General features: G+C 48.8%; 2 protein-coding genes across 13 annotated transcripts in view; one reads left to right on the forward strand and one right to left on the reverse strand.

The window, feature by feature from the left end:
* The window catches only part of EFCAB11 (EF-hand calcium binding domain 11), a 161,632-nt gene extending 143,942 nt beyond the window's left edge, over positions 1-17,690 (reverse strand). For 7 of the 8 annotated variants that reach the window (XR_010663963.1, XR_010663962.1, XM_065941291.1 and 4 more), the window contains exons 1-3: positions 17,574-17,690; positions 16,942-17,037; positions 12,563-12,608 (exon numbers count right to left, since the gene is read on the reverse strand). Coding sequence is in view for 6 of the 8 variants with exons in the window: in XM_065941291.1 (XP_065797363.1) it covers positions 12,563-12,608; positions 16,942-17,037; positions 17,574-17,648 (217 nt within the window). In the remaining 2 variants the exon portion in view is untranslated. The remainder of the gene's footprint in view (positions 1-12,562; positions 12,609-16,941; positions 17,038-17,573) is intronic. The other variant, XM_065941292.1, reaches the window with a different exon arrangement.
* Positions 17,691-19,489: 1,799 nt separating this feature from the next.
* The window catches only part of TDP1 (tyrosyl-DNA phosphodiesterase 1), a 74,271-nt gene continuing 69,341 nt past the window's right edge, over positions 19,490-24,419 (forward strand). For 4 of the 5 annotated variants that reach the window (XM_065941427.1, XM_065941429.1, XM_065941430.1 and 1 more), the window contains exons 1-2: positions 19,490-19,667; positions 22,622-23,196. In XM_065941427.1, the coding sequence (XP_065797499.1) occupies positions 22,626-23,196 (571 nt within the window). In that variant the 5' untranslated portion in view covers positions 19,490-19,667; positions 22,622-22,625. Of the gene's footprint in view, positions 19,668-19,763; positions 19,877-22,621; positions 23,197-24,419 lie in introns of those variants that run through there. The other variant, XM_065941428.1, reaches the window with a different exon arrangement.

Genomic DNA, 24,419 nt, shown 5'->3' on the forward strand with positions numbered 1-24,419 from the left:
AGGGGATCTCCCTGACCCAGGGATCGAACCTGCTTCTCTTTCGTCTACTGCATTGGCAGATGGGATTTTTGTCACTATCGCCACCAGAAGACATTTTTTCTATTAAGAGTTTTCAGCAAAAAGCATTAAAATGTGTATTTTAAATGCTCTTATAACTCTGGACACTAATGCCAAAAAGTAGGTCACTATTTAATCACACGGCTAGCAAAATCATCATTTTAGAAACCCCAATTTCTTAATACCTATGATACAGTAAAAAACAAAATTCAGAGGGAAAGGAAATACATGCATAATATTTGCTCTTCACTTATTGCATTTGATTTTGGGAAATGATAAGAAAAAACGCACAACTGCATTGTACAATATGTGATGCAGAGTCACAAGGGAGAAAAGGCACATGAGCGGGGAGTATCTTTTAAATTACATATTTAGAAGACTCCTCACTATTTGCAGCTATATAGTCAGGCCTTTATTTCATAATCTTGGGGGTAAAAAGCAAATGTTCCTTACTCTTTTCTAGGAGAAAATATATGTGGGTTTCAACTGCAATGCTTATTACGAATTAAAAAGAAGAAACAGGGACTTCTCCGGCAGTTCCGTAGTTAAGACTCCAAGCTTCTAACGCAGGGGGCCTGGGTTGGATCCCTGATCAGGGAACTAGGATCCCACAAGCCTCATGGCATGGCCAAAAAAATAAGAAGAAACAACCTAATAATACAAATAACTCCATAAATGTAATCAAGTTCATTCATACTGTTTTCCCACAGGATCTAACCTTGTGTTTTTAAGTCAACATCAAACCACATAAACATACCCTATAGCCTCATCCCCACCCCACCTTTAACTTGCCTTAACCTTCAGTGGCAACACATGCAAATGCGTTCAATGTCAAGGCAAGTTTCTCTTCCAGAAAGGACAGGGCAGTTTCCATCCAGCCGAGTGCTCATGAGCAGAAGCGTGATGACTTCCCAAGGCCAGTGTATAAAGGTTGGTTATTCCTACAGCTCTGGGACGCAAACACTTTAATGGAAGTTTTAAACGTCTTACTGCTCTTTAAACGGCCTAGAAATACAGTTCCTACTATGAGCTCCACCTGCTGTCACAGTATTCGAACCTAAAACTACCACTTCACTTGCCATAGACTCACCATCACTCTAAATGCATTACCTGTGTCCACGCCTGGAGTGAAAGAGAATGTTGAGAACCTTCTAATTCCAAACACGAGGTTGAGTCTTCTGTGTAAACTATTCTAATGATGAAAACTACCTAAATACACTTTGCTATAGTCACATGTTACGGTCATAACAACAGGAATCAGTAGACCTGTGTGCTTGTGTTTGTTATTAATCTCCAGAAGGTGTTCAAAAATTGCCTAGGTCAGGTAAGAGACGCGGAGGACAGACTTACGGACACAGCGGGGCAGGAGAGGTGAGACGAACGGAGAGAGCAGCCCTGAAACATACACTCGACGGTGAGCAGAACAGAGAGCGGAGGGGAGGCCGCCGGGGGCCCCGGCCACCCAGAGGGGTGGGCAGGGCGGGGAGCGGAGGCTCGGGACGGAGGGCGCCGTGTTTACCCACGGCTGGTCCATGTCAACGTACGGGGGATCCCGCACCACACTCTGAAGCAGTTATCCTCCAATTAAAAATGAATTTAAAAAAACTGGGTAAACGGACTGTCAGTGGTTCTCAGACTTTTTTTTTAAGCTGGAGGAAAGGTTCCTCTTTATAAATACAGGACATCCCGCTGTGTAAAGATGAAGGCAAGGCAGTCGGGGTGCAAGGAGCTGGGCTCCCCAGGCCTCCCTCTCCAGCAGCCCCCGGAAGCGCCGCAGGAGGAAGGACCCAGGATTGAGGGTCCCGCCGTAAAGACCACTGGAGCCACCGACCTTCACAAGTCCTTCCGGACTCTGCCGCTCTGTGCATTTCCCACCGTGGAGAGCATTCTTTTCCACCTAATAAACGACTCTGGGCAAAAGGACTCTTCATGTTCTATAAGGAATGTATGCATTCCTTTCCAAGCTACTTAATACATGTCACAGAGACATATCATATAGAGAAATGGCATCTTTTCTCCTTTTTTGTTTTTAAGCAATTTCCTGGGAGGGTAATCATCTTGCACCACCGGGGTGGAAATATTCAAAAAGTACAATAAAACCATACACATTTTTCCTTGAAAGGTATTTTTTTTCTTTTCTTTTCTTTCTTTTTTTTTTTTTTTGTGGCTCACAGTTCTAAGTTTCAGGGTCAGCATGCAGAAAGAAACACTCTTGATAAAGGAGTCGTCTTGTTTTGGGCTATCACAGAAAGCTTAAACTCACGAGAGGAAGGAGAGAATGACAGAAATGCCAAGCTATTTAAACTGGAGGTCTGGTCTGAGATTTAGTAGAAAAGGTAGGGCTACCATTCATTGGGCCATATATTAATTTTTTCCAGGGACTGAAAATGCCTAAAAATGAGGGCTTAAAAGGATTAAGTGGACTTTTAAAAGCAATAATGCAAGCCTTTTTAGTTTGAGAAATAAAATTCAGATTATGACCTTTGATGGCCATGCAAAGGGGGAGAAAAAAGGATAAAATGTGTCCACATAAAAACACTGTAAGGACAGAAGGACTTTCATGGCACCAACAGTGGCGAGCTGTCACAATAAGATGGGAAAGGAAATTCAGAGGACTAATACTCTCTTCCATCCACACGCTTAAGAGTAGGGGAATGAAAAGAATCTGTCTTAATGGAAGAAATCAAGTTTTACTATATCATTGAGAGGAAAACGAAAGAGGAAGAGTTAAAACAGCTTACAGCAGAATAGAGAAATCTGAACCAATAAGACCTTATTTCTATCAGACGTGGACAGGAATCACTACCTGTTTTATTAAGTACATCTCCTGCTCATAAACCTTCAAAGGTTCCTCAGCATTAATAGTGCCAAGTCCTGATACCTTATTCTGGAATTTAAAGCTTCATTATTCCTTCCAGGCAAACTGGTCCTTAAATCTCCCCCTTCCCAACTCCCCGCTTCCAGCAGGGTCACTCACTCTGAACACAATTCATTCACAGGAACCCACCGCACTCCATACTGGTGTAGCGTGTAAAAACGCCCCAAGGAGGGTGGGTTCTGTTTCCAGCGGGACTTGACATCAGCAGAGCCACAGCTGAGAGCGCTCTGCTGGTGTTCTTGTTCAGTCGCCAAGTGCTTTCCAACTCCGGGACCCCGTGGACTGCAGCACGCCAGGTCTCCCCATCCTTCACTGTCTCCCAGAGCTGGCTCAGACTCACATCCATTACGCCGATGACAGCATCCAACCATCTCATCCTCTGTCGTCCCCTTCTCCTCCTGCCCCCAGTCCCTCCCAGCATCAGGGTCCTTTCCAATGAGTCGACTCCTCGCATCAGGTGGCCAAAGTACTGGAGTTTCAGCTTCAGCATCAGTTCTTCCAATAACACCCAGGACTGATCTCCTTTAGGATGGACTGGTTGGATCTCCTTGCAGTCCAAGGGACTCTCAAGAGTCTTCTCCAACACCACAGTTCAAAAGCATCGATTCTTTGGCACTCAGCTTTCTTCACAGTCCAACTTGCACATCCATACATGATCACTGGAAAAACCAGAGCCCTGACCAGACGGACCTTGGGTGTGAAGCTGGAAAGGCGTGCAGGGAAGAGGGGTGCTGCAACACGAGGGGCGGGACCTGAGCGAGGAGGGACACATGGGGTGGGGGGGCTGTGGGCCAAAGACACAGGGCTGGCATGCAGAAAGAGCCCCCCAGAGGAGAAAGTGTGGACCTGGCCTTCCCACTGCTAGCAACGGAGAGCGAGTGACAGCCCCTCCTCTCCACCCCTGACCAACACCGGGCACAGTCTAGAGAGCAGACAGGCAACGTCTGTGCGGGAACGGACTGTGCAGGCTTCAGTGCACCCTGACGCCGAGGTCTGCACGCACGCTGGCTCCAGCACAGCACTGGGCCACCCGGAGATGGAGGACGAGCCGGACGCTGCCACCTGTCCTCTGCGCTGCTCCACCCTCTCAAACCCCGCCAGCCTCCCACACCCGGCTCAGGCCCACACCGCGGGCAGGAAGCGAGCGCCACGCTCTTCAAACTCTTAGAGGCCTTCTCCTCTATCCTGCTCGTGTGACATCTGGCCGTCACGAAAGTCACAATACTTCTTTCACCTTCCCTATGACATATTACTTGGAAGAAAAGCTATGACCATCCTAGAGAGCATATTAAAAAACAGAGACACTACTTTGCCAACAAAGGTGCACCTAGTCAAGGCTATAGTTCTCCAGTGGTCATGCATGGATGTGAGAGTTGGACCATAAAGAAAGCTGAGCGCTGAAGAATTGATGCTTTTGAACTGTGGTGTTGTAGAACACTCTTGAGAGTCCCTTGGACTGCAAGGAGATCCAACCAGTCCATCCTAATGGAAATCAGTCCTTAATATTCTTTGGAAGGACTGATGCTGAAGCTGAAGCTCCAATACTTTGGCCACCTGATGTGAAGAGATGACTCGTTTGAAAAGAACCTGATGATGGGAGGAATTGGGGGCAGGAGGAGAAGGGGATGACAGGGGATGAGATCGTTGGATGGTATCACCAATTCAATGGACATGAACTTGGGCAAATTCCAGGAGATGGTGAGGGACAGGGAAGCCTGGCATGCTGCAGTCCGTGGGGTCGCAAAGAGTCAGACACGACTGAGTGACTGAACAACAGCCAGTGGTTAAGACTTCACACTTCCCATGCAGGGGGTGTGGGTTCAATCCCTGGTCTGGAAAATAAGGCCTCACGTGCCTTGAGACTAGCCAAAAAACAAACAACAACAACAAATGGTCCCAGGATTTCAAGATAAGTATAACGTGCACAGCGCAGTCAGCAAAGAATCTGCTGCAATGCAGGAGACCCAGGTTTGATTCCTAGGTTAGGAAGATCCCTGGAGAAGGAAATGGCAACCCACTGCAGTGTTCTGGCCTGGAGAATTCCATGGAAAGAGGAGCCTGTCGGGGTCGCAAACAGTTGGACCCAACCGAAGCGACTGAGCACACACACAGTGAAGAAAGTTCAAGAAGCTTTATGCCGTTCACTGCTCTATTTCCTGAACTGTCTGCAGATATCAACGTCCACTCATCGGTCGCTTCCCTCCGAGACGTCGTGGGGGACCCGGCCTACGTCACGGAAGATTACGCCTCTCTGGAGAAGGAGCTCCCACGGTGCGGCTGCTCATCGCGGTGCGTGGCTGTGGCTCCCTTTTTGCTCTGGACCCTCGGCATCTCAGGAGCAAACCTGACGTCAACCTCTGGCGATGCACAGAAGCTCGTGGCTTGTCTTCTGTGTACTGACCCACCCCGATGGTGACTCATTCATTCACTGAGTAAGTAGGACAGTGAAGACTGGCCTCGGGCCCGTCACAGTGACTAGTATGACCCATGGCAGTACTGGCATCACGCATTGCCCAGCGGCTGCGAGGGTAAGCTTGAAGACTGCACTACCGAGGTGCGCTGCGCGCGAGCCCGCTGTACCACCTGGGCAGACTGGGCAACCTCTGTAAGAGTCAGGATTGCGTGCACTTACAAAACGAGATAATCCTGACATGAGAGTGAAGCGGCTCAGTCGTGTCCCACTCTGCGTGACCCCACAGTCCGTACAGTCTACGAAGTTCTCTAGGCCAGAATACTGGAATCGGTATCCTTCCCCTTCTCCAGGGGATCTTTCCAAGCCAGGGATCAAACCCAAGTCTCCTGCATTGCAGGCAGATTCTTTACCAGCTGAGCCATCAGGGAATCCTAACACAGAGCTGTGTTAAATTTAATAGTCCCTGCATAATACTCATCACAGCATCTGCACATGGTAAATGTTCAAGGAATCAAAGCTATAATTATTATCTGTAATGACAATAAATACTGTAACACATGTAAAAGTATTTTATAAACCAATAAAAGAACCACCAAATGCCAGGATTAAGATTTTTTATTACTCCCTGGAGTTCAGCTTACTCATTTGAAAGCAGGGAACATGTGACCATTTTCTAGCCTCTTCTAGATGCAAACTTCTATAGTTAGAGAAGATATGAAATGTTCTATACTCTCAGAGAACAGAAATAAAACCCTCTAAAGTGAGGTAGCAACACCAGGTGGCGCAGTGTAAAAGACTCCACCTGCCAAGGCAGGAAAAACCAGAGTCAGGCGCTCGCTCCCTGGGTCGGGAAGACCCCCTGGAGGAGGACATGGCAACCCTCTCCATCCCATGGACAGAGGAGCCCGGTGGGCTAGACCACAGAGTTGCAAAGAGTCAGACACGACTGCAGTGACTGAGCGCGCGCGCACACACACACACACACACACACAGACGCACACACGCAGTGTGCACTAGAACCAACCCCAACACCGATCTGTTTCTTCCTTAAACAAGTGGCTTGATTTTTTTTCTTGTTAGTGTTATATAACTTCTTGTTCCTGGTGCCTAGTAGTTTTTACCAGTACTCACTCGCTTTGTTGAGTTATAAGGCATTAAAACGCCATTAGCGCCTCTCTGCTCTTCATCTGGCTGCCCTCAAACTCTCCCCGTGACTTCCCTTGAGACAGCCTACTCTTCCAATGGCCTGGTCTTACCTTTTCACTCGTCTTGATTGTCACAAGGAGCCTCTTTAGCGATGACCCGTCTTCCATAAACAGAGACCTAGGGACGCAGAGTGTGGGCGTGGAGGCTTAGTACTGCGGGCAGCGTGGACGTCGTCAGGGCTCTGCGCAGCCAGGCTCCATCCAGGATGACTCCGGACCTCGCCCAGGAAGCGGGGCAGCAGCAGGCCCTCGTGTGGGGTGGCGTGTTGGAGACCTGGCCCAGCCTTCTCTAGATGTAAGAAGGGCTACACCTAGTGGGAGAATTCCCCAGTCACAGCTACCCAGAACTTAACGATGGCTCAGCGGGTAGGGAATCAACCTGCAACGCAGGAGACACAGGAGATGTGGGTTCACCCCTGGGTCAGGAAGATCCCCTGGAGAAGGAGATGGCAACCCACTCCGATGTTCTTGCCTGGCGAAATCCCACAGACAGAAGAGCCTGGTGGGCTATCGTCCACGGGGTCGCAAGGAGTCGGACACCACTTACTGACTCAACAGAAGCAGCGGAGAAGAACTCCGGAAAGTTGATTATATGAATAAATAGCTCCCAGAAAACCAAGGTCGACATTTCAGTTTTTTAAGATCAAAACATTGAGAGATAATATATTTGCTAAAAGAATCTGTGCATAAACTCTTCCTGTAAAAAACTCAAGTCAGGGTCTTCCCTGGTGGTCCAGTGGCCATGGCTCCATGCTCCCAATGGAGGGTGCCTGGGTTCGATCCCTTGTCAGGGAACTAGATCCCAAGTGCCACAACCAAAGACCTCAAATTCGGCAACTAAAAAATAGCGTGTGCGTGTTGCAACAAAGATCGAAGATCCCGTGTGCCGAGACTGAGATCCAACATAGTCAAATAAATATTTTTTAAAAAATAAAGAACATGAAATGTGAGTCAAGTCACTCAAAGGGAGAAAAAAAGGAGCTGATGGTCTGGAACTGGTTCAGGACCGAACAGTTCCAAAGAAAAACCGCCACGTTAGCAGCACTCAGAGCTCGGCAGTGACTTCTTGCGAGGCTGGCTATTTCACTTTCCCAAGGATGTCTGTGCTCTGGACTCTCCCCTTTCAAGGGGACATGAATTGAAGCTGGTTAGAAAGTTAGTATCCTGACTGTAAGTCTACTCCTCTAATCAAGAAGAAAGTGGGGCTTTGAGAAGGTTAATTTGCCGTTGACATCAGGACCAGAGAGGGAGGGGAAGCCAGGAAGCCTGCAGACGAAGAAGGGCCCTTCCACAGCAATTCTGGAGCGAGGCACTGACCGCCAACGCTCGGATCTCGCTCCTCCAACCCTGTCTTCCCCTGAATTTCTCCGATGGATAATTTACTTTGCAACCGTCTGCTCAGTTCAGTTCAGTTGCTCAGTCATGTCCAACTCTTTGAGACTCCATGGACTGCAGCATGCCAGGTCTCCCTGTCCATCACCAACTCCCGGAGTTTACTCAAACTCATGTCCATCGAATCAGTGATGCCATCCAACCATCTCATCCTCTGTCTTCCCCTTCTCCTCCTGCCTTCAATCTTTCCCAGCATCAGGGTCTTTTCAGATGAGTCAGCTCTTCGCATCAGGTGGCCAAAGTATTGGAGTTTCAGCTTCAACATCAGTCCCTCCAATGAACACTCAGGACTGATTTCCTTTAGAATGGACTGGTTGGATCTCCTTGCAGTCTGAGGGACTCTCAAGAGTCTTCTCCAACACCACAGTTCAAAAGCATCAATTCTTCAGCTCTCAGCTTTCTTCACAGTCCAACTCTCACATCCATACATGACCACTGGAAAAACCATAGCCTTGTAACTTTCTGAAATATATTTAAAAATTAATTCCTTGGAAAAGATGCTGCAACAGGAAGCATCCTAACCATCTGATGGAGAAGCGGCTGTGAGAACAGCTGTCATATCCCTGATAATAAATGTGAGGGACACGTGTATGAGAGCAGGTCTGGGGGCACAAAAATCACCAAAGTCGAAAGCCCTCACAGGGATGCCTGCTCTCTGGAAGAAAACCTCCAGTTCTGAAGCAACCCTCAGGCCACTAAGTCTGAAAAAATGTCCCACAGTAAGGTGCTCTTCGCGATACAGAAGAGACTAGGGTTCGGGAGAGACCACGTGAAGGGAATGCATGCAGAGGAACTCCCGTCCAGACCTTAAAGCTTTAAGGTGGATCAGACCTAATATCAAAAGGAGGCCCCATGATTGCGAACACGTGAGGACTGTCTCTGCAGGAGGTGCAAAGCCGAGCATTAGAGAACTTGGGGAGGGGGCGGGTTCCCTGGCAGCTCAAACGGTAAAGAATCTTCCTGCAGAGACCTGGGTTTGATCCCTGGGTGGGGAAGATCTCCTGGAGGAGGGCAGGGCAACCCACCCCAGTATCCTTGCCTACAGAATCCCCATGGGCAGAGGAGCCTGGCGGGCTACAGTCATGGGGTCGCAAAGAATAGGACAGGACCGAATAACTAAGCGAACTTGGGAAGGAGAGAAAAGGATCATGAAATTTACAAAGTCTCCCGCCACACGTCAAGCTCTCTCAAACTTCAGAAAAAGAGAAATATAAGGAGGAGACTACTAACAGCATACCTAGAAGGTCCTTCTGCCACAGACCAATCCTCACACAATATCGGAGCACTCACACTCCAGAGAAACCTTCAGGGGCCTCCCCAGGGGTCCAGGGGCGAAGATTCCATGGTCACAACAGGGGAGGCCAGGGTTCGATCCCCGATGAGGGAACTAGATCCCATGGGCTGCAACTAAATATTCCGCATGCCACAACTAAACACTGAAGATCCTCCCTTGCTGCAGCTAAAACACGGGGCAACCAGAAAAATAGATATTTTTTGAAAAGAGAGAAACCTTCAGAATGCAGTAAAGGTGGAAAAAGCTTCGGCCAGAATTTACACTTCAGTGTACAGCAAATCATCACAAAGAAACCATATGAATGTGACAGACGTGTGTAAGGCATGTCTTACTAAACGTGAGATAATACACACGGGGGGATCTTAGGAGACAAAACGCGGGAGGTCTTGTCGGAGGTCAACCTTCACGTCAGAGAGCTTGCCACACCTACAAACAACACGGGCCACCTTTCCTCCAGAATAATACCTGTTTGTACATCAGGTAACTGGTTTAGAAAAGAAAACCTCCCTTGTGAAGTCAAATCTTTAATTCAGAATCAAGAAACCTACACGAGGGAGAAAAGCTATGGAAATAATGACTGTGAGCGTGCCTTTGGCAAGCTACATGTATTTATGTAGAAACACTACATAAACAAGAGCAGGGGAAGGCCTGCATCCAGAGAGAATCACTACTAACTCCCAGAGGACTCCTAAAGGAGAGAAACCTGAACAATGCAAAAAATGCGAGCAATCCTTCTGCCAGAAGACAGAAGTCTTTCTAGACTAGAAGGTTCACAAGAAGCACAGAAAAAAATACGTAGCGCAGGGCTCACCAAGAACTAACAACCTAAATTGAACAGCAAAGAAACAGTATTTGAGTGTTTTGACAGTGTGAAAAATTCTAATAAGAAATTTAAAACCTGGGAAAATTCCATCTAGTTAGGGAGTAAAGAAAACAATGAAATAGTGACGAGTGGGCTATGTCCTCAAAAATATCAATGCTGCAAAAAGGCAAAAAAAAAAAAAAGGCAAAAACACCTTCTCCTAGAGGCAATATTGTTCACAAAGTCATGTTCAATCTGTGATACCAAAGTGAAAAGCGGAAGTGTCGGTCGCTCAGTCGGGTCCGACTCTTTGTGACCCCGCGGACTGCAGCCCGCAGGCCCCTCTGCGCGGGAGTCTCCGGGCAGGACCCCTGCAGCGGGCCGCCACCGCCTCCTCCAGGGGACCCTCCCGACCCAGGGGCCTGACCCGCCTCTCTTGCGCCCCCTGCCTTGGCGGGCGGATTCTTCACCACTGGCGCCAGCTGGGAAGCCCAATTAAGCATAGGAATGAATTATAAATCATTGAAAGCACACAAATTCATGAGTCCATAGTGATAAAAGAGCTAGACTGATCAATCAAGAAGGCGGGAAGTCTCTTGCTTATAGTAAAAATGCCAGGGGCTAACTGAAAGAAGTCCTGAGATTAGAAAATCATTACTTTACAACCATATGGCAAAAACTGGATCAGACAAGAATCATAAATGGATAACAAATCCTGGGGGAGATGTTGATGAGAAGCACAATATTTGCAACATCAAACATGTCTCTCCACAGGCTGTTGATGAGTGGCAAGGGAAGAAAATATAAAGAGAAATAATACAATGAAGAATCCGGACACCACCTTGACCGGTGATGAAATCAACATCAGCTACAAGAGACAGGCAGACAGACATCTGGTGTCTCAAGACGTGGTGCCCTGAGAAGGACAGGTCAGCTGAACAGGATTCCGTCTGAGAACGCAACAGCTCAACCGAATGACAGACGAATGCCAGGCAAACACAAGCGGAGGGCTATTCCTAAAGAACAAAACAATGAGGAGTGGGCTATTTCCTCAAAAAAATCAATGTTGCAGGAAGGCAAACCAAAAAAGAAAAGTTTACAAAAACGTCCTGGCTTAAAAGAGGCTAAAGAGACATGATACCAAGAACTAACTCCTGTCCGAGATGAGGGAAGATGCTCTGAAGAACATAATTAGAGCGAGGGACAGCACGGGAATCTAGCCGGCTGTCGTTCAGTCTCCAAGTCCCGTCCGACTCTACCACACGGACGCTGAAGACAGGCGTCGGTGTGAACTCCCGATAAGTGTGCCGAGGCGAGGGAAGCTCCACGAGAAGAGGCAGAAAGTGCGGATGGGCGGCGAGACGGGGCAAAGTACGAACGGTGAGGGAATCTGGCCAAAGGGTCCACGGCTACTCTCTGCACTGATTTTATTGTGCAACTTTTCATAAGCCTTCAACTATTTGCCCCAAAAGTAATTGTTGAAGAGCCAATTCCGTGTACTGTGGCCCCTGCCTCCTCAAACAACAGGGTCATCTTGCTCCTCTGCCTTTTCCCTCTTCACTCAGTCACCCGGCTGAGCTGAGAAACAGCTTCATGTTCCAAACAAAGGCAAACGATGCAAAGCAAAGGGCTCTTGATCCACAGCTGCTGGACCTACTGGAAGACTGACCTCCTCACACGGTCGCTTTCTCACTCTGTTTGTCTTCAACCCCCTGCAGCCTGGCCTCTGTCCCCACCACGCACTGACACTGCTCTTGCTAAAATCACCAGCGCCCCCGGGTGCCAGCTCCATGGGTCCCCTTCAGTTCTTCTGCTCCTTGACCTTTCAACAGCACTGAACAGTGCTGGCCACACCTGCTCCTTGAAATATCCACTTCTATCGGTTTCTGATCAAACACTCTTGATTTTCCTCTGGGCCCTCTGCCATCTAAGTCTCCTTTGCCATCTCTTCATCCCCTGTCTGACTTCTAGTGGTTATCATTCCTATGGCTCTCAGTCCACACTCTCCCTCAGGGGGTCTCATTCATTCCCGCGGCTTTAAAAACACCTACACGCTGACGACTCCCAAACATCTCTGCAGCCTAGAGCTCTGCTCTGAATTCTAAAGTCATACAGCCCAACTGCCTTGATGTCCTCGAGCAAAACCTTTCAAACTCAAAATTGAACTCTTGCTGTTTCCAAACCTTCAATCTTCCCCCCTAGTCTTTCCATTTCAGTAAGTACCACTTCTGTTCACTCAGCTGCTCAGAAAACCCAGATCATCCGTGGGATGTTGAAATTAGAAGCAACATTTTGTCTTTAGGCTTTTCAATGGTTGAAAATTCTCCCATAATTCACATATTTATGAATACATTGATTCATCAAAACTAAAAGAACCAAATCTCTTCTTGTTTGGGGGGTAATGGGAAACAAAGCAAAGATCTGCTTTAACGTAACGCTTTAGAGTCTCTATATTTGTTCTCCGTTTTAGTTTCATGAGTGTCTAAATAAGGTAGGTAGTAAAAATTAACTTTCACATTACCAGAAGTGTTTGGATCTACTGACGACATCACAGAATCAGCTTCTATCTAGAAAAGAAAAAAAATAAAATAATAGAATATACAATTTCATCAAATGTTTTCACAGTATAAGTTCTTAATTCCTGGGATGCAGGAAAGGAATGCATTTTATGAGAAACCACCTTTGTTGAATCCAGCAGACAAGTTCTATCACAGGACAGCTATCACGGTCATTTCACTGTTCTGTCAGTAAGACACCAGAAGCTAATCTGCTACAGACCCCAGTGGCCCCCAAAACTTTAATCCATTGATCAAAACAGTTAAATCATATAAAATCAACTTGGCTGTCATATACCCAGCATACCCCATAAGGCAACCTTTCTGTCTTACACAAATACAAGTGATTGTTAAAATGGGTTCTTTGGCTTCCCTTAAAATATTTTCTTCCTGAATGTAATAGTAACAATGTAGAAAACATGAAAAACATTTTTACATTATGAAGAGAAACAATGAAAAAACGGCCACCCGGTGAAAACCACTGTCAACATTTCCGCCTAGTATATCTTTCTTTTTCCCATGCTTTTTTTTTTTTTTTAATTGGAGTACAGCTGTTTCCAAACACTGCGTTAGTTTCTACCGCCCAGGGAACCAGTCACACGCATCCACACACCCCTTCTTTTTCGGATCTCCCTCCCATTTAGGGCGGCGCAGAGCACCCAGCAGAGTTCCCTGGGCGGCAGTCAGCTCTCATTAGCCATCTCTTTATACAAGTGTGTGTACATCCATCCCAGTCTCCCATCCATCCGACCTCCTCCTTTCCTACCCACGCGTTTTTAAACATATTCGCGAACACACTGTATGCTAAGCTTGTGGACCTGCCTTCACTAAGGATTAAGACACCAGAATTTTCCCACATTGCTGGGAGACCTTTACAAACGTCTTGGAATTAGGATCTTGGCAACATGTGACATAGCTTCTCCACCTTGGATTCCGTGCCCTGCACTCTGCTGGTTCTTCCTGACCCTTCCAGACGACTAGCTCCCAGCGCGGCTTCCTCTTGGGGTCCCCGCCGACCTTTAAATGTGCAGACGCCCCCAGGCTCTCGCCTCGGGATGCCGCCCTTCACGCTCTGCACACCCTTCCTGGTCAGTGCCACCCACTCGCACACCTGTGAGGGATCCCAAACCTATCTCCGCCCTCCCCTCTCCACCCGATTTCAGATTCCCACATCTGAGGCAGGCAGCACAACCTGAGAGCGGGTCGTTAGCACCATCATCGCCTCATCATCCAGCACGGGACTTAAAAAGTGAGTGCCTGAGGCTGTATTTAACATGGATAACCAACAAGGACCTGCCGTAGGGCACGGGAACTCTGCTCAATGTCAGGTGGCAGCCTGGATGGGAGGGGGCTTTGGGGGAGAGTGGATACACATACACATAAGACTGAGTCATCTGAAACTGTCTGAACATCGTTGATCAGCTGTATCCCAATACGAAATAAAAGTGTAAAAAAAAAAAACAGTGAGTACACTTAGGGTGCCTGCATCTCCTCAGAATTAACGCACCCCTCTCTGAACTCACTGCCCTTCCCCCAAACCTCCTCCTTCTGAACTTCCCTCTTTTCTTATCCTTCAGTCCTGAGGCCGCATCGCTCGGGTAGTCACCAGGTCCAATCACGCGGACGTAGCTTCTCCCACCACCACGGGGCGCTCCCAGGCACCTCCTATCAGTGGAGTCTATCTCCGCTGGTCTAAACAAGGCCCAACCTCCTACCACAGTTCCCACTAGAACTCCTTGCCATCTTCTCTTTCTGTTCTCAATCTCCTTGCCTCAGTATTTATCAGAGTTTCATAAGTCTATCTAAACTGAACTGCTTCAACCTGTGTGTGCTCAGTCACTCAGCTGTGTCTGTCTCTTTGTGGCCCCGTGGACGGTAGCCTGGCAGGCTCCTCTGTCGTGAAACTTTCCAGGCAAGAATGCTGGAGTGGGTTGCCATTTCCTATTCCAAGGGATCTTCCTGACCCAGGGATCGAACCCACGTCTCCTGTGTCTCCAGGACTGGCAGGTGGATTCTTTACCACTGATGCCCCCTGGGAAGCCCTGCTTCAAAGTAGCGTCTGTGTTTTATTCATCTTTATATTTCTAGCAACTTGGAAGTGCTCCTCTTACTACAAGAGAATACAATAAATTTCATTCTGTAAACATTTTCATGAATGCAGATTGATTTATTATATAAAAGTGACTTACAGCTTCAGAACCTGCATTCAGGAGTTATTTCATTTGCTCAAAAGCAATATTTAAAAACAAATCCCAAACCTCAACCTAATGTAAGAGTAAAAACCTGTTAGATTTCAGAGGGAATGTATTGTCACTTAATAAATGTTTATGAACATTTGGTTCATGAACATATGATTATCATGAACACATGGTTATCATGAACATATGATTTTTTATTGGTGATTTGTTATATCAGTATTTTACTGTTTAGCAGTCTGTAGTCAACAAGCATTTGATTAAAAGGTAAACTCCAAAACCTCAACCGAAAGTAAAAACCTGTTAAATTTGATGGTGTGTAGTATGTATGTTACCCTATCACCGTACATGTCATTAAATTCTTCACTTATGCCCTGAAATTAAAACCGAGTGAGTAGATCCAAAAGAAATAAAGGCAGAGAGACCAGGTGTCTTTCCAGCTGAACCTGGGTTAAACGCAGTGCTTTACAGGCTGGGTCCACGTAGCTGACCTGCTCTGGAATTCCAGCTAAAATGACTGCAGCTTAACAGGAGAGCTGCAGCCTCAGGGAGGTAGCCCTGACTAGCCCTGAGGATTTCTCTGAGCTCCACAATCAACCTCTCAGTAACTAAGCAGCTCCCTGGCAGTTGAACCACTCGGAACCTATCTGAGCTGTTCATAGGACGCAGTTATATCAACGGAACACACTAACAGTGACGGTGTGATACACTTAAGCATGATGGAGAAGTAGATGCTATGTGATCCCTGGCTTCTCGGGGTTTGTAGTCTGAGACAAGTAGAGCTCGATCATAAGGCAGAGCTGAGCCCAAGTGGCCGCCGAGTCCCTTGGTCTAAGGAGGGCAGGAGGGAGGGCATTCCAGAGACAGCCCCTAGTGCTCCCTCGGGTTGATGCCTGCCACTGAATTTCTTACACCTGGCCAAGATCTCGCCTCTGATTTGTTCAGCAGCCTAACAAGAGGGACCTGGGACTAGATGGATGTAACAGACAAGGGGACAACGCAAGGATGTGGAGCCCCAGGAAACCTGTCCGACGGAAGCAGGGGGCTCGCTGGAGATCAGCTCAGATCTTAACTAGAAGCAGTGCCCAATAAAATTTCAAGTGTACCTAGCACTTGTACTTCTAGCAATTAATTCCACAGAGATGCATTCACAAACAGAGATACAGTTATAAAAGAATGCTCACTGTAGCAATATTAGCAGGAATGAAAAATAATGGAAACAACTGAAATGACCAAAACAAGAAAACTAGCTAAAGAGACTACTAGGCAGATACTTTTTAAAAAATGTAATGTGTGTGCTTTTATGTTCTTCTACTGTCAAGTGAAAAAAAGCAAGTTCGAATAAAACAGGCCCACTATGCACCTCCCTACGCTTTCAACAGAATGCCAGGCATGTCTGTCATGCATAAGAAATTTGGGATGATGCACAAGAATGGTTAATAATGGTAACTCCTGAGGAATAGGGAGGGAAAAGATTTACATCCAACTTCATATTTTTCTGGTCTGTTTTACATTTTTGACTATATAAATGCATTTTTTTCATAATTTAAATGGGGCAATTTTTTTTTTTTTTTTAGTTTAAGAGAAAAAAAAAAAATCCTGCACGTCCCTTCCTCTGTGAATTCCTCCTGTTACCAACATCCCCCTCCCAGGCTTCCGTCTTGAAACCATGCTAGTGTCTCACATTTAACATAATTATTAGCAGCCTTGTGGTAATTTAGTCTTGATAGATTCTAATTCATCCCTTATTTGGGTTCTTAAGAAGAAAGTAAAATTCAGCACTAGACACATCCCTAAAATTGCTCAAAAGGCAATGGTTTGTTTTATAAACATCCTAAGCTAGCCGTCTGCACTTTACTTAGAATCCATCCACTACTGTATTGGGCTTCCCTCATAGATCAGTTGGCCTGCAACTGCAGGCCTGGAATCTGCCTGCAATGCAGGAGACCCTGGTTCAGTCCCTGGGTCGGGATGATCCCCTGGAGAAGGGAATGGCAACCCATTCCAGTATTCTTGCCTGGAGAATCTCATGGACAGAAGCCTGGCAGGCTACATCCATGGGGTTGCAAGAGTCGGACGTGACTTAGTGATTAAACCACCACCATTACTGTATTCTCTGCCCTGTCCCCAAACACAAAAGAAAGTTCTACCTTGGATGGCTTGTAACCAAACAGCATTACAACAGCAACTTTAAAGTCCTCTCTGCTTAGATAGCCTTTGTTATCTTCATCGCATGCTTTAAATACCTAAAGAACATTAAGTGTCTTCAGTTAATAAAACAGAAACCATTTGTTCTACTATTTTTATTACTAACATATATTAAGTCTACACCTCTCAAATTTAAAACTTAGCTGAAAAGTTGGGCTGAGAAGTGAGTTTCATTATCCTAATTTTAATTCTCAAAACACCTTAATGATGTGCTAAAACTTACTACCCCCTCCAAAAAAGTGCAAATGACTTATCGGTAGGTTAATTCTTTTAAACCATCGGGATAAATTCCACCCAAAATTCAATGCTAGAATGAGGAAGATGAGGCAACGGGGACGGCTCTGAAAGGCGGGAGGACAGGTGCAGGTTACAGCTTATTATAAAGAGACTCTGTCGCAGAGAGCAGAAGGAGGTTGGAAGTAGGCAGAAGACTAGACGGGGATCCAGAAGCTTGGAAGCCCCAGGCTGGGTCATTAGCCAGCACACCTCGGGGCTGAGCGAGACCCGGGAGAGGGGACGGCGCAGGCGCCCCGGGTCAAGCCGAAGTCCGACACCCAGCCCTCCGGACACCTACTTCCACCCACTTCTTGTGCTCCGGGGGACTGGCTCCCCACGTCCGCGGCCGGGCGCCGGCCTGGCAGTGAAACATCGCGACAGCCGCACGCGAACCCGCAAGCTCTGCTGCGCCCCGCTCGGCGCAGTCCCGGAAGCTGAGCCTCGCAGGGCACCTCCAACGTCTCCTCTCATTGGACGACCTGCGAGCCGCCGGCGTTGATCCCGCAGCTCTATTGGCCAGAGGCTTTGTTTAGCAACGTTTCCTTGGAACAGCCTATGGCAGAGAGGCCCTCAGGCCCGCCCCCAGTCCTGGCTCCGCCCCTCTGTTTTATTAACTCTTGTCACAGCCTATGGCAGAGAGACCCTCAGGCCCGCCCTCAGTCCTGGCTCCGCCCCCTGGAACAGCCTATGGCAGAGAGACCCTCAGGCCCGCCCCCAGTCCTGGCTCCGCCCCTCTGTTTTATTAACTCTTGGCACAGCCTATGGCAGAGAGACCCTCAGGCCCGCCCTCAGTCCTGGCTCCGCCCCCTGGAACAGCCTATGGCAGAGAGACCCTCAGGCCCGCCCCCAGTCCTGGCTCCGCCCCTCTAGTTTTATTAACTCTTGGAACAGCCTAAAAGAGACAGTCCTGGGTGTTCATTGGAAGGACTGATTTTGAAGCTGAAACTTTGACCACCTGATGCGAAGAGCTGACTCATCTGAAAAGATCCTGACGTTGGGAAAGATTGAGGGCAGGAGGAGAAGGGGACGACAGAGGATGAGATGGTTGGATGGCATCACCGACTCAGTGGACATGGGTTTGGGTGGACTCCGGGAGTTGGTGATGGACAGGGAGGCCTGGAGTGCTGCAGTCCATGGGGTCACAAAGAGTCGGATACGACTGAGCGACTGAACTGAACTGATCTGAACTGGAACAGCCTATGGCAGAGAGGCCCTCAGGCCTGCCCCCCAGCCCTGGCTCCGCCCCTCTAGTTTCTCCCTGCGCGGCTGGGACACGTGCTCGCCTAGGCGCTGTTTCACTGTGTCCTGAGTGATTCTTTTCATTTCCTGTTCCCACACCTTGCAGCGTTTACTTTTGATAATTTCGATCAATGACACTATGCTAGGCATCATGAGAGACACAAAAAGAGTGTGAACAAAGCATAAAAGGAGCCTAGCACTAAGACCTGTGCCTGGTACAAACCAGACGTTCAGTAAACCAAGTGAACCCTTAGAAAGTTTCCATCAAGTTATTTCATCCAGCTTTCTGGGAGGGGAGGAAATTACAAGACCGGTATCAAGAGCACTGAGTCCAGACTCCATGGCAAACTCCTTACTAAATGCAAGGGATAGGGCGAGGGTTCCATTTTGCAAGAGTTTATCTCAGACCCCTCTCCTGGCAAATCAGGAAGATTAATAAGGCAACACACACACAGAGGCACACACACACACCTGCTTTAACAAAGAAACCAATATTCGAGGTTGAGTCTGAGGAAGCTCATTTAGCCTTTCTTCTTACAACAGGGTTTACAGTCTGTGCCCCAGGAGAAGCCGGAACACTGGTCTCAGGCTTCAGCTTCCTCTAACCTCTCAGCTGATCCTCTCTCCCTTTGAAAAGAAACCCTCCTGCCTCGAGCTCCGGGAGCCTGAAATTAGGAGATTCTCCCTAATCTTCTGAAGAGGATGTATTTTGCAGATCAGCTACGAGGAAAGAGGGAAACTTTTCCTCCTTTCTCCTGCTTTTGTCAGCCGCGGCCAGGCGGCGAGAGGACAGGTAAAGGCGGACGGGACTCCTCGCCGCCCCACTCTGAGGAGCCCACGGCGGTCCCCGGGTGACCCGGCGGGGTTTAGGACCCAGTGGCGCGCGTCCCGGAAGGGGCAGGGGCAGGGGCGGGGCCACGCGGCGCGCGCCGGGCCGGCGGGTTTGAATTGCGCGCATGCGCGAGCTCGGGAGACGGAGCGGGGTCCCGGGCGGACGCGCGCTCGGGGACTTCGGGCGCTAAACCTGCGGAGGCCGCGGCGGGAGCGCTGCGCCTCCTCTCGTCCCGGCCCGGTGCGCGGGAAGCCCGGGTCCGGCGCGTCCTCACGGGCCAGCGGGCTTGGAGGCGGGTCCGGAGGGCAGCGGAGCGCCCAGGTAGGGCCCTCCTGGGCCTCGGCGGCCTCCTCTGAGGGGGCCGGAGTCCGCCCTGAGGGGAGACCGGAGTCCGCCGGGAGCTCTCCTCCGCGGGTTCTTACTCTGGCCTCGGTGGACGGGCGGGCGGGCGTCTTCGGCCGTTGGCGAGCGCGCCGGCGCTCGCTCTGTGCTGTTCCCGGTCAGAGGGAGCCGTCGTGCTGCTCCCAGCGGTGAGACTTGCGAGCGTGAGGTGAGGGGGCGCGCGGCGGAGCCGTCCCCGGCCCGAGGCAAACTCAGGAAAGTTAGCGGCTGTTCTCTCTTTTTCCGTGTACCTCCGCCTCCGCGCCCTTCGCTGCCTCCCCTGCGCCTTCTCCAGCCCCCAGGGCCCCCGCAGGAGCCGTCTCCTTCCCCTTCTGTCCCCCTCAGACCGTTCTCCGGGCAGAGCTGTTGTTGTTCAGTCTCTCGCGCGTGTCCATCTCTTTGCGACCCCATGGACAGCAGCAGCCAGTCTTCCCTGTCCATCACCAGCTCCCCGAGTTTGCTCAAATCAGGTCCGTTGAGTCGGTGATGCCGTCCAACCATCTCATACTCTGTCGTCCCCTTCTCCTACCAGAGGATGTTGAGACACAGAGTTGTCGAGAGCCGAATTTTTTGGGGGGGGGCGGGGGGGAGCCGAATATTTTAGAAGTAAATCGGACAAGGTACTCCCCTTTAGTGTAGCCCTACTGTTCATCGAGTAAAATCCAGAATCTGTAACCTAACTCCTTATTCCTGCCATACGCCTTCACCTTGGACCATCTCCCTGTCTCCCTTACCCAGGTCCGGGTCTGTTTTCTGGAGTTACTGCAGCCTTCTTCTGGCCTGGCCTTTGCAGATTGGGTTCTTTCGCTTGGAATACTTTTCTTTCCCACCTCCACTTTATTTGGCTGATTTCTTTTCTTCTTTCGGCGCTCAGTTAAATGTTAAATTCAGGATATTACAAGGTAAAGGCATCTGTGTTACTTTCTCATACCTATGAAGTATAATGAATATTTGTAAAGATATCTTGGTCTTCTTGGCTATTTTTGTTCCTGTCTGTTTCTTTCTCCCTGAAGTATAACCTTTCCTAAGGCGGAAGCTGTTTCTATGCTATTAATTTCTTATTCCCAGAGCTTGGCACATAGTAACTGCTCAATAAACATTTTCTGGACAAACAAACTCAGGGAGGTAGATCTGATACCCATTTTCAGAGGAGAAAATTGAGGCTGAGCAGTTATGTAACAAGCCCAAGTGCATGTTTACCACCTAGTAATGACTGGATTTTATATTGGAGTCCATATTTGCCCACTACTGGCCACACCTGGCCTCAGTTGAAATTGATTCCCACGCCCTCCTGATGGTTTGCAAGCTCTATGAGAAGCAGCTGGAAGTGTAAAACAGATAGCTCAGCTGGGACTGGGATGGTAGGGGGAGAGGAGGAGCTAGCAGCTTTAAGAGGAGTATACATTCGCAGTCACAAATTTTTTTTAGTATCAAATAGACACTGATGTTATGAGTTGGCATTTGGTGGTAGAGTTTCTTTAGGTTTCTACCCTCCTTGGCATAGTAGCTTAATGCGGTGTTTGCCGAATTTCATTAATGTGGTTGGTTCAGTTCAGTTCAGTCGCTCAGTCTTGTCCGACTCTTTGTGACCGCATGAATCGCAGCACTCCAGGCCTCCCTGTCCATCACCAACTCCCAGGGTCCACTCAGACTCATGTCCATCGAGTCGGTGATGCCATCCAGCCATCTCATCCTCTGTCGTCCCCTTCTCCTCCTACCTTCAATCTTTCCCAGCATCAGAATCTTTTCCAATGAGTCAGCTCTTTGCATGAGGTGGCCAAAGTATTGGAGTTTCAGCTTCGGCATCAGTCGTTGGTTACTTCCCCAGTTTTGTCTTACTCTCAACAGCTATGGTCTTGGAGGAGGCAATGGCAACCCACTCCAGTGCTCTTGCCTGGAGAATCCCAGGGACGGGGGCGCCTGGTGGACTGCCGTCTGAGGTCACACAGAGTTGGCCACGACTGAAGCGACTTAACAGCAACAGCTATACCTCTATTTGCTTAATGTTTTTATTTGAACCCACTTTTACGTAAAAACTGTCTTTAAGAAGTAAACTTTAGTTACTGTAAATGTCATGGAGCCGTTAGATACCTCCTGCTCACATTAAACCAAAGTGTTACTGGTGCCTGCAGAAGAATCCAAAGCCCGTTGTTTTTTCAAAAGCAGGATTAAAGGCATTTCTACAAACAACCTCCTCCTTGATTAAGCTGAGGGATTGGATAGGAATGGAAAAGAGAGGTAGTTTCATAATGAGATGTTAATGTCAGGTCCCAGTCATCTCCACTTTGGGAAACACTGTACTTTGATGACCCAAATGATAAATATCAGATCTTAGAGTCAGCACACGTGGGTTGTAATTCTGATTCTACTGCCATCCCTTACCCAGAGAGTGATGTTAGACCTGTGCTGTGCCAGACACCACCCAGGCATTTATCAAGATCCAGATGGAAAGACAAGGGGAGAAGGTGAGCAGGGTTTCTGCTGTCACTTTATTTGCCAGGTTCTCATGGCAGATTCTGCTCATGTGCCCTGAACACCCACATAGCAGCTGATGTTAGCAAAAACAGCTCAGCATCTGCTAAGGTCAGGTGTGCTGTATGTGTGTCCTAATAGCTCAGGACACGGAATTTGAGAGCAAGAGAATGAGTTTGCCAGTGTCTGTGCGACTCTATGGAGTGTAGCCTGCCAGTCTCCTCTGTCCGTGGAATTCTCCAGGGGAGAATACTGCAGTGGGTTGCCCTGCCCTCCTCCAGGGGACCTTCCCGACCCAGGGATCGAATCCCACTTCTTTTTGTCTCTTATGTCTCCTGCATTGGCAGGCGTCTTCTTTACCATTAGTGCCACCTGGAAACTGGTGAATGGGAAATAACAAGATTTTTGCCTTTCTTTTCCAGAAGCATGGCGTCCCAGGAAGGCAATTATGGGAAGTGGACGATATCCAGTAGTGATGAAAGTGAGGAGGAGAAACCACAGCTGGACAAGCCATCTGCCTCTCTCCTCCCCCACGCCAGGCAGGGGGCCACCGGGCAGCCTAAGTATACCTGCTCCGAGGCTCGGAAAGCCGCCCACAGGAGGAAGCTGGAGCCCGTGAAATTCAGCACCGCAGACTCAGTTTCAGAAGCTTCACCTTGCAAAAGACAGAAGAGTGGTTCCCAGGAGGACCTGGGCTGGTGTCTGTCCAGCAGTGAGGATGAACTGCCTCGAGAGCTGCAGCAGGAGCAGGCGAAGGCCTCGAGGGTCAAAGAGGAGAAAGGCCCCCCTTCTCCCAGGGACTGTGCGGCCCGGGGAGCTGGGCCTCACAGCCCCCCCACCAGCCGTGGGCTCCTGGAGGAGGAAGATGAGCAGGAAACGTCAGGGGAAGGCCAGGATGTCTGGGACTTGCTGGATGAAGGGAACCCCTTCCAGTTCTACCTCACGAGAGTCTCGGGGATTAAGCCCAAGTATAACGCGGGAGCCCTCCACATCAAGGGTGAGTGAAGCTGGAGAACGGGAGCCCTCACTGCGTTGGGGGGGTCCCCCTCGGTCAGACCGTAGGGCGGCCTAGGAAGGACCTCCAGGAGTGCTTCTGAGCCACTCTTAGGGGAAAATAACCATTTTCACAGGCAGATGGATTTGTTTGACAGCAAACTGTTTACTTAGGTCAGGAAACCAGTGGCTGCTTTCCACAGCCCAGTAGATCAGGGGTCCCCAACCTCTAGTATCTAATGGCTGATGATTTGAGGTGGAGCTGATGTCATAACAGTAGAAATAAAGTGCACAGTAAATGTCATGCGCTTGAGTCATCTGGAAACTCCCCCACTCCAGTCCGTGGAAAAATTGTCTTCCACAAAATCAGTCCCTGATGCCGAAAGGGTTGGGGACCACGGCTGTGCACCAGCCTGGTGGAAGCCTTCAGACAGTGCTTAGCGTTGCTTCACTTGTAAAGGTTGAACTTGATCCGGTAACACTTTATCAAGAAAGTAGCCAGTAATTATCAGCAGTAGTTAGTTCCCTTGGACCAGAGCATCAGGTCCCCTGGAGCTTATTAAAAGTGCCAGTTCTCAGCCTCCCCTCCAGATTCCTTGCATCAGACTCTGGGAGCCTGGCCCTGCAGTCTGTTTTCAGAAGCCTTTCGGGGAATTCTATTGCCTGAGCGAGTTTGAGGACCACTGTGTGAAAGCCTGGGTTTGGTTCTGGGTGAAAACAAGAGTGCCCTGGTCTTTGGTTTCTATCTCCAGGGAACATCTGTGTGATATTGTGATATATATAGATATTTGGTCTTCCCTCCTTATAGTTGGGTTTTTTGGTTTGTTGTTTTTTTTTTGTCCCAGGTTCCTGAAATAGCTCCAAAGTAATTAAAGGTGAAAGGAGTGTATTTTGTTATTCCTAAGGAGCCCTTCAACCCCACCTGTTTTTTTAATGCAGAGACTTTTGGAATGCCTCTAGGAATGGGGGGAAGGGGCTGGTTGCCTGGGGAACCAACCTTGGGGTTAAAGTTGGAACTTTCAGCCCTAACCCCCACCTCTGGGGAGAGGTTCAATCAATCACTAGTGGCCAATGATTAGTCTTGCCTGTGCAATGAAGCCTCCATTTAAAAAAACAAACCGAAAACCTCCCTTCAGAGGTTGGCAGAGCTTCCAGGTTGGTGTATACAGGAGGTGCTGGGCCTGGGTGCACCTGGAAGGGGTGTGGCGAGCCCCTCCTCCATACCCA

The sequence above is a fragment of the Muntiacus reevesi genome, chromosome 7 (genome assembly GCF_963930625.1).
Source record: "Muntiacus reevesi chromosome 7, mMunRee1.1, whole genome shotgun sequence".
Classification (NCBI taxonomy): domain Eukaryota; kingdom Metazoa; phylum Chordata; class Mammalia; order Artiodactyla; family Cervidae; genus Muntiacus; species Muntiacus reevesi.